We start from the raw sequence: 9,888 nt of genomic DNA, 5'->3' as shown, positions 1-9,888 counted from the left end.
AACACTCACACACCCGATAATGTCAAACAATACATACATAGGAGCTGATCCTCTACACAGTCCTCTTAATCCAACCTCTGCCAACAAAGATCTCAAACCGGACTTTCGCTTAATAAACCAAATACTGGGTCTCAGCGAAGATCTCAAGCCGTGTCTACCCCGAAAGACCGAGTCCCAGTGAAAATCTTAAGCCGTGTCTACTCGTCCTGTCCATATCCAGTATCATATCACACGCACGCCAACGTACGCACACTGCTCCAAATTACCACAAATAACACCCATGGCAATTCATCAATTAAGAATGCAATATAAAACGTGTCTAATGTTTAACTACATAGACATATACATATAAGTGATGTATGAGCATGTCTGAACATATAATAATATTGAAATTATAATTAAAATTAATATTTTACTCACAGTACACCGAGGACTATTGTGGCTGCTGGATGGAGGAAAATAGCTGATATCGATCACCTAATAATTAAATTATAAATTTATTAGTACTAAGTCAAAATAAAACTCTAAAGAGGCAACAGACAGCCTAATTCATGCCAGAAATCCGGCAGAGTTTTCCTTATACCTAGGAACTACCCAACCTGTAAAAGGGTTCAGAATACACTTCTATATCCACAAATCTCACATTCGCAACTCAATCACATTACAAGACCCCTTCTGGGGCCACCCAAACAGTCAACGACCACAATTTATAAAATTACAATTTAGCCCCTAAAACTAGCCCTTTTTCAAAAACTATCCAAACGAGCTCTAAAAATTCTAAAGTTTTGTCTCGCGGTTCTTAATAATATTATAAGGCTATTGCAAAAGGAATTATAATTTTCTGATCATCTACGAATATTTTATGAATTTTATTCTAAATCAGTATTAGTCGAAAATGAGCATCTTGGAGTTCGGGTTTACCTATGCCAATTATGACACTTGGAATGCGTCCAGAATGCCTGAAAATGCTAGGATTAACTATAATATTGACCACGTTCTGAGACGGGCTGCCAGGCAGCCGGATCTGGCTAAAAATGCAATCCCAACGCCGGTGAGCTATCCTCGATCCGATCCTACCTAAATTAAGTCCAAATTTTGTTAATAATTATCATAAAATTATTTTTAAATTTTGAAAATTGAAAAAGTTTGAAAATTTCACCAAGCGATCTGAATCGCCGATTATCGTCTTTTTCAAACGGTGTCCGATCGGAGCGGGACCAGTTCTACCTCGAAGATCTCGTCGTTCTAAGTCCATCGGTGGCCTCAGATTTCCGATCCGACAGTCAGATCACCGAAAAAGTGATCGGAAACTGAGAAACTCATATGATTTTCTTCAAACTTTCCTTCGTCGGTTCTCTTTCCTTCGGCCACCAAACGGGGTGCCACTGGTCTTATATGAAAATTCATCATCTTAGGAGTCCGTGGCACTTGAAATCACCTAGAATGGCAGCCGAGGCGACGTCACAAAGTCGAGCCCTTGTTGCGCGCTCTCTCCTCTCTTTCCTCTCTCCTTCTCTCTCTTCACGCCTCTTACTTGCGCCGCTGCCCCAGTGGTTGTTCCGACAAGGGGGAAGGCCGACTAACTCACAGACCGATGTCACATTGGGACGAAAATGGAGGGGGGGGGGAGGAGAAAGTGAGAGGGAGAGTGGAGTCGGAGAGAGAGAGGGTGGGGTTAGGGTGGGGGGCTGCTGTGTTTTAAACTTCTTAGAGGTTTACAACTAGGTCCTAAACTTCTTAGAGGTTTACAACTAGGTTATGAATTATTTTATTATGTTAAAATTTACTAAAATTCTAGAAATAATAAAATAAATATAATATAGAAAAATTTAATTATTTTATTTTCAGTTAATAAATTAACTTTAATTAAATTATTTATTATTACTTTATTTATTATTATTATCTTCTTTTATTTTAAAATCAATTCAAATAAATCCTATAATATTAATAACATAATATTTTTTTTATTTTATTTAAAATTTAAAAATTTTAGGTTGTTACATATTGTGTGATATTATAATATTTTTTATTGATTTAAATCATTGACTTGTAAGATATTAATTAATATTACTAAAAGAAATTATTAAAATCGGTAATGTTTAAGTTTTTATTTAAATTATTAAAATTTAATTAATTAAATTTATTTATTTATTTATATTAATATGTGTTATGTTTAATTAATTTTTTTTATTATATATATATTTAAGTAATGTTTAGTGACTCGCTAATTCCACCGTTAATCCTTCCATCCGTGCCCAAGTGCCTTTCCTCATTCGAATGTAAAATATCCAAGTTCACCAGAAAACACAGATACGCGTCAAACTAGTGGCCACCACCACCGGCTGAGCGACTAAAGGATCCAAGTTTTGCAGCATTTTCGCCTGACGCACATCTCTAACAACTCCTCCAATGGCTGTACTAAACTACATTTTGGTGACCTCAACGACAGCACCCATATCCCCAGACTCCTCAACAACGCCACAAATTCCAAACCCAAGACAGAACAAAGCGATACTGCCCAAAAAGAAGCCTTTGAAATGGACCACTGGGGTAGCACCTGGGGAGTATGGAGGTCCACCCACCACCTCTGGCATCCGCAAGTACTGGGGAGGTGAAGAAGAAGACCCTTTAACCTCCGATGAGTTTATTTGGAACAAAGACTTCATGGGTCGTATGGAGAGATTGATTCAGGAATCTGATGTGTCCTCTCCTGAACCCTCCCCTGTTAAGGTTCTATTCTCTCTCCCTCTCTCTCTCTCTCTCTCTCTCTCTCTCTTCTAAAACTGATTTCTCATATGAGTTTCTTTTACTTTGTTTACCTTTATGTTCTTGAGATAAATTTTATAGTTTGATTATGAAGTTAGATTTTACAACCCATTTGCTTCAAATGAACTAGAAAAATAGAATTAATTTATGTTAAGTTCTAGTTAGAATTCATTTGTAAATGATTAATTGTGTTATACAATTTAAAATGTAGAATTTATGTTTAATATTTAGTTTTAAAATATTTATTTCAAATGTTGTGTGTGTGTGTGTGTGTGTGTGTGTGAGAGAGAGAGAGAGAGAGAGAGAGAGAGAGAGTGAATGGGAGGAAGGTATGGGAAGAGAGAGCGGGGAGAAAGTGAATGGCAGGAAGGTATGGGAAGAGAGAGCGGGGAGAGAGTGTGAGGAAGACATGGGTATTTTGGTTCAAAAAATTGTTATTGTCTTTATTTTAAGGAATTCATTTGAAATTCCACCTATTTTGATTTTAGTTATGTTCAAATTCATAGAAACAAACTCGCAAAATTGAATTTACATTTTTTTCTTAACCAAACATGCAAAACATGGAATTCAATTGAATTTTACAAAATTTTGTGGAATTTTTTTTGAACCAAACTTACTCTTAGGGAGATTTGGATATGGATAAGCCATTATGTTTTGCATATGTATACACTCAAAGAGAGAGAGATGGCTATTACTGATAATTCATTATCAGATTTAACTGGTGATTTTGATTGGAACAAAATGTTTTAGCTATTGAAAACTAATGGGCTTTTTTACTTTCAATTTTTTGTGTGTGTGTGTGTGTGAGTGTATTTTTCAATTTGACTATCTTTATGGCAGCAAATTCTCCTGGTTTGATGAATCCCAGCTTGGCTGTGTTTGAGTAACTGAAACTCATTGTGCTTCTTTTTGTTTGTGATTCAAACAGGTTAATATGGTTTGGTTAGTTCTGCAAGTGTATTATTAATTTAATATTGTAGTTCTATTCTATATGGTTGTTGATCAGCCAAATACAGATAAAAGGGAAAGCAGAAATTAGTGCGATACATTGGTCGCTATTTTTGTTCAAGAAGAATAAATATCTATACTAGTTGGTGTTCTACCATTAGATATTGTAGTTACTTTTATTTATTAATTTTTTTTTAACGTGTTTGAGAAATTTAAATCTTTTGTGTGAACAGGAAGAGTCCTCTGGATTTCTAAGTTTAAACAGAGTCATGAGTTTGGATAAGTATGTCCTCATACACAATGATTTATTAAATTTGCTTCTTTCAAGAGCATGCTTTTTGTTTATTTTTTAAAATTTTCTTATTTTCTATTTTTCACTTAATCACAGCTTGGAAGTTGATTTGAGTAAAGAGCTTACACAAACTCCAAAGCCGATGTCAGGACTGCCATTTGAGGCTGCAACCAAGGTAAGACCAATGCTTTTGAATTCTCAATCAGAGTTTGAGATGTTAGGGAAGTTTAGCAGTTAGCTCTTTTCTTATCTTCTTCTTCTTCTTCTTTTTTTTTTTTTTTTTTTTTTTTTGTAATGTAATGATTACCAGGGCAGTATTGGCAACTCTACAAAATGGAGATTGGTACCAACACGCCGTGAGCAGGAGAAGTGGGATAAAGCAACTAAGGCTGCAACTGGGGGCAGTGTATGTTCCATACTTTGTCTTGCATATTAATCTCAATGAACTTCCACGGGTGCATTTATTACTTTACAATCCTTTATCATGCTAGGTATGTTTTCTTAGGCACCTGTTAAACTTTTCACGATCTTTGATTATAAACCTAAATTTGGGGATTCTGAAGTTAACTTTGGGTTTACTCTTGGGGATCTTCATACGTGTATTTATTGAATTCAGTGTCATTTTGAAAGATGCTTTTAGTTTTTGGGGTCTCATTTGCACGTAGCTTGTAGGATGTGATGTTGAGGGAAATAAGGAGGCCTCAAGGTGATCCTGAATTATTGGCTGCTCGATCAAGGGAGCAGTATTTCAAGGTAGGTTATTTTAGCTTCTGGGCCCACAAAAATATTTGTGTTAATTGATGGTTTTATCATATCAATGTGTCGAATGATTAAAATATTCTTTGTTGGTGCTTCCATTGTCAATGTTTTCCCCTTTATTGGGCAGTTGAAGAAGAAGTTGCAGATTCTTACCTTGGGTATAGGTGGTGTTGGATTGGTCTCAGCATATATCTCTTATTCTCCGGAAATTGCAGCTAGGTAAACCATATGCTTTTAGAAGTTTGAACCTTTAAGTACATTAAACCTCGACCACTGTATCCATAAAAAGGTGGCCTTTTTTGTCTCATAAATAAGTTAGTTATTATAGCAAGAAAGATTCATCTGTTTTACACATGATCTCTCTCTTTCATGTTTATTCCTTGTTTGTTCCTTACATCTTAGCTTGGATGGGGTTTGAGGATGGCAATAGGTGTGGAAGAGTTCAGCTCCTTGTACAGATCTTGGAGATCTAATCCTAAAAAATAAAAAATAAAATCTGGAGTAGATTGGGAAATAAACATAAAACTGAATTTTTCATTGGTACTTTCAAAAGCATACAAGAGAGCTTTGTATAGATTCTTATGACATGTTTAGTAAAATGTAATGCAGTGTAATACAATCTGATGGAATGAATTTTCATTTAATTTTTTTTATTGAATTGTTATTTTATTACATTCTAGCGGACATCCTGTCTGAATATTCCGTACTTTGACTGATCAATTCAGACTTTAGAATAAACATTGAATGAAAGACAAGAAACCACATTTAATGGTGCAAATTGAAAAATTAGAAGACTTCTTTGACTGAAAATTGTGGACATCTAGCTACTCAATTGATAATCTCAAATCACAAAACAAATCCTGCCACAGAAATAAAATAATTATTGGTTTCCAATCCTTCAAATTTGGCTTTTGTTGTCATACCTTGAATGTGCATCATTCTCAACCAATTAATCTAGCAGCATCTGCATATTCATGAATTTCAAATCATATAGTACAGCAAAGTGACACTTTATCTTCTATTTTAGATGAAGGATTAATGATAATGGGAGATCATTGCTCCCTGTAATGTTATCAAATTTTGTTGGAATAATAATAATAATAATAATAATAATAATAATAATAATAATAATAATAATAATAATAATAAAAACTAACATTGCTTTGAATTGGGACTTCATAATAATGATAATAATAATAATAATTAAAAAAAAAAAAACTAACATTGCTTTGAATTGGGACTTCCATCGAGTTCCTTGCCTCATTAGTAACATTCTTGAGCATGTGATTAATAATGTTGATCATTACACTCACTAGCCTTTCTATCATTCACATTTGTCAAACATTCAACAGAGTTCTGGTTATCCAGTGCTATAACAAGACCTGAATTGATGTTTTGTCAAAACAGTCAGAAGCTTTAAAGTGTTGAAGAATTTAGCCCTCTTGACTTCTCAGACAATAAATCATCTTCTTTCTCTTAAACTATTGCTTTATTATTTCAGACTGGTTGAGGTGTTTTAGGAAGTGATAATGCCGTTTTCTTATTCCCAAACTAGTCACACTAAGGGAAGTCATTCAGTTGCTGAGCAATCTGCAAGAGCAAATAATTTCTTTCTTGATCAGTTAGCTATCCCTGAGATGGCATTGAAATAGAGGATAATTGCTAGCTGATTGGTTTTAGACAACTATCGTGATTCACTAGATGACTGTTTTCAGTTACCCAAAGAAAAAGATTGTTTGTTCCTGTAATGGACTAAGAACTATTACTAATAGATGAACACCCTTTATTAAAATCGTTATGACTTAAAATACTCAATTTTATGTTTTATTTCCTTTGAACACTTACAAGCATTTCAAACTGTATAGGGTCCCCTAACAATGTTTATTTTAATTAAATTAGATTTGCTCCATAAAGCAATCCAAGTGCAGCATAAACTACACTAGTTTTGTCATTACCATTCTAGGTCATGTTTAAGCTCCTAAATTAAGCCCACAATTGAGATACTGTGCTTCTAAAGGTTTTTAGGTACCTTATATGTCTGAGTTATGGTTTAACCAATGTCATAGTTATAAACAGGGTTATGTAAAAATACAGATTTATAGTCATCTAAGTTCATCTTTTCTGTTTTTAACCTTGATTCTATATTCAAGTGTAATTCCAGTTACACATGCAGTCTTATTCCAATGTTTGTGCAAAACACACTTTTTAGCTCGGATAGAAATAGGATTTCTTGCTCAGAGCTTGTTCACTTCCAAATTTCTATGAGATTTCACAATTCACATTTTATTTTATGCATACAGTTTTGGTGCTGGATTGATTGGATCTTTAGTGTATATACGTATGCTTGGGAGTACTGTTGATTCCATGGCAGATGGAGCCAAGGGCCTTGTCAAGTATGTATAAACTGCCTTTCTCTCTTAGATTTTTGTTATCATAATGGCTTCATAGTTCATGCTTCATGCACACTGAATTCTACTGGCAAGCTAGGTTTTACACATCCTTGATGGCGTTCTTGCTTTTACTTCTTAACCAATTAACCTGATTCAGTAATTTTATGGAAAGCTCAACAGGTATCTTTGTTGTTAATAATATACATAAAAAAAAAAGTTTTTTTAAAAAAAGGCTAAAACAAAGATAATCATGGTATTCTTTTATTGTTTTAGGCCAGATTTTTAGCTCAATGATGCTTTCCTTGCAGAGGCGCAATTGGGCAGCCAAGGCTGCTGGTTCCTGTTATCTTAGTCATGATTTATAACCGGTGGAATGAGTAAGTGCTCATTGTAACATACTACTATTGGTACAATGCTTTATTTGTTACAATGAGGGGCTCCTTTCTGAAGTCAATTTATTATTCTGGATAGTTTTGGCTTTATAAGTTGCAATTTTAATGATCAGATTTTGATCTGTATTGTGTATGAGTGAGTTTTGCTACAGGGGGCCCAGCTGCACAAATGCCAAGACTCCAAAATGGCAGCTTCCTTGAGAAACTGTTATTTATGGCCTTGGTTTCTGTGCAAATAATCTGGCCTGCAGAGCCAAATCGGCTCTATATATATGTTTGATTGTATGTAACTACATCCTCAGTAATTCTAATCTCTCTGCATCATAAGGTGATTGTACCTTGCCTTTTACCTGTTTTATAATTCTGCCTTACAGAGTTCTCTTCTTTTTTTTTTTCTGGTTGCAAGTACATGCCTAAATTCTATGAATCTTAAACTATAATTTACTGCTAAACTGAATTGACCGCATATCTAAAAAGTGCTGATTAAAGATGTAATATTTCTCGAAGGAAGATTATTGAAAATTGGAAATCAATGATATGTGGGGTTAGGTGGAAATACTATTGGAGTTAAGATCAAGAACAGTATCTTTATCAACTGTTAAGATTTCTAGCCTTCAATTTGATTTAAAATTATCATTTACATTGTGGTTCTAGCATTATATTTTAGACTTTCAACACTTCAGATATAATATTATTTTTATCTTTGATCATTACTTTCGCCGATTGATTCTTTGTTAGTCCATTCTTGGCTCCTTTTTTTGGCATGGATGTGTTCTAATGGATTCTTTCACAAGGTTTATTTTGTAGTCAAATATTAAACGTTGGTCAGCATGGTTCCTCATATTTTAGATCCGATTTGCAGCAAATACCTATTCTTTTTGAGAAATCACTGAATATCTACCTTGATTTCATCCCTGACAGTGCTATTTGGACGCAGGATCCTTGTTCCAGATTATGGATTTATGGACTTAGAATTGATACCAATGCTAGTGGGATTTTTCACGTACAAGATTGCAACTTTCGCTCAAGCTTTAGAGGATGCACTTACTGCAACCGTTGAAAAGGAAAGTTTAAGATGAACTTTCATATGCAGGGGTTAGCCCTTCTGACATGGCTGCAGAAGTATTTTATTTCAGTTGCTGCTGCATGCATCATGGCGTTTGTCTGCTAATTTCATTGGTGTCGCTTGATTTGGCGATGAAGTGGAAAATGATTGGCAGTGAGGAACGTGATAAAATTGCCAATGTTATATGCTGGTATCGAGAAAAAATATGATATGATTTTATGTATTATTTGCATTTTCACATGGATCAGAGAAATAAAAATATAAAATCACAAATCAATCTTAACTTTAAACTGTAGTTTTATTGTATGTCAATGTTTTAATTCGAATTTTCAAGAAAGCCTGTAAAGAATGATAGCTATGGCTCCATTTGTTTCATTTGCTTCCCATTTTTTTACTTAAAATGATAGCATTAATACCTATATATTCTTGCCGCACGAGGATAAAGAAAGCTAATTTCAAGGTTTTTTTTTTTTTCTTTTTTCTGGTTTTTATGAAAGTAGAGAGAACTGTTTGCCATATGATTTGTGTTTCTCGCCTCCCTCCCCTTTGAAGCATTTGTAATTTGACGTCAAAGGCTTTCCTTTTTTTTTTTCAAAACTCAACTCAACTCAACTAAGCTTTTTATCCCAAAAATTTGGGGTCGGCTATATCTTGCAACTCTGAACCCCATGTTTTAGCTCCGAACACTGCCTGAACCATGACTTACTCTAAGTCCTACACTTTTGGATTCAATATCTTGACAGCTATTCTCACTCATGTACTCTCCTTTTAGGTTTTCTAATATTGCCTTTCAGTTCATCTTATTTACCTTGCTCAGGATGGCACTTAATATACCTTATATCACACTTTGATCTTCTTGACTGATGATTGTCGATTCCTCCAAAAATTAAATTAACTGAAATTACCAGTAATGAAATATTTTCTGTAATAAGTGATAATCTAGGTTGACCCTAGAGACTGAATTACTAAATTTTGTGCACTTGTGTAACAGAAAAAGAACAAAGGTTAGAGGGGAGTTGTAACATTAAATCAGAAGAAATCAAGTTCAGAAATTAAAGAACTAAATTTAAGTATGAAACTCTCAAATTAAACAAACTTCAGTCAAAAGTAATTCGCATTCCAATGCATGACTCAATTATAGACAAAAGAAATACAATTATCTCTTATTGAATACTTAACGTAGATTTACCAAACAGCGAGGTAAAACCCCTAACTTCTCTATACTCATCAATTCGAGCCCAGCACTCTTGTTGACTCTAATTATTAACTGAATTG

The 9,888-nt window shown here is 34.2% G+C and overlaps 1 protein-coding gene across 1 annotated transcript; it reads left to right on the top strand.

Annotated features, from left to right (window-relative positions):
* Window positions 1-2,224: 2,224 nt before the first annotated feature.
* On the top strand, window positions 2,225-8,988 carry LOC110665036 (protein CONSERVED ONLY IN THE GREEN LINEAGE 160, chloroplastic). The gene is made up of 9 exons (XM_021824993.2): window positions 2,225-2,730; window positions 3,948-3,997; window positions 4,103-4,181; window positions 4,317-4,412; window positions 4,679-4,759; window positions 4,893-4,984; window positions 7,066-7,158; window positions 7,464-7,532; window positions 8,485-8,988. The coding sequence occupies exons 1-9, from the start codon at window positions 2,410-2,412 to the stop codon at window positions 8,624-8,626; spliced, it is 1,023 nt and encodes a 340-aa protein (XP_021680685.2). The 5' UTR covers window positions 2,225-2,409; the 3' UTR covers window positions 8,627-8,988.
* Window positions 8,989-9,888: the final 900 nt, after the last annotated feature.

This window comes from Hevea brasiliensis, chromosome 9 (genome assembly GCF_030052815.1).
Source record: "Hevea brasiliensis isolate MT/VB/25A 57/8 chromosome 9, ASM3005281v1, whole genome shotgun sequence".
In the NCBI taxonomy this organism is placed as follows: domain Eukaryota; kingdom Viridiplantae; phylum Streptophyta; class Magnoliopsida; order Malpighiales; family Euphorbiaceae; genus Hevea; species Hevea brasiliensis.
Note: the sequence above shows the minus strand (reverse complement) of the source record. Positions and strands in the feature narration are given on the sequence as shown.

Excerpts from the sequence above, each read along its gene's own strand:
- LOC110665036 (XM_021824993.2), top strand. The coding sequence starts at position 2,410 with ATGGCTGTACTAAACTACATTTTGGTGACCTCAACGACAGCACCCATA. Across the intron at positions 4,413-4,678 it reads AGGCTGCAACTGGGGGCAGT|GATGTGATGTTGAGGGAAAT; the intron begins GTATGTTCCATA and ends CGTAGCTTGTAG. Across the intron at positions 4,985-7,065 it reads TCTCCGGAAATTGCAGCTAG|TTTTGGTGCTGGATTGATTG; the intron begins GTAAACCATATG and ends TTATGCATACAG.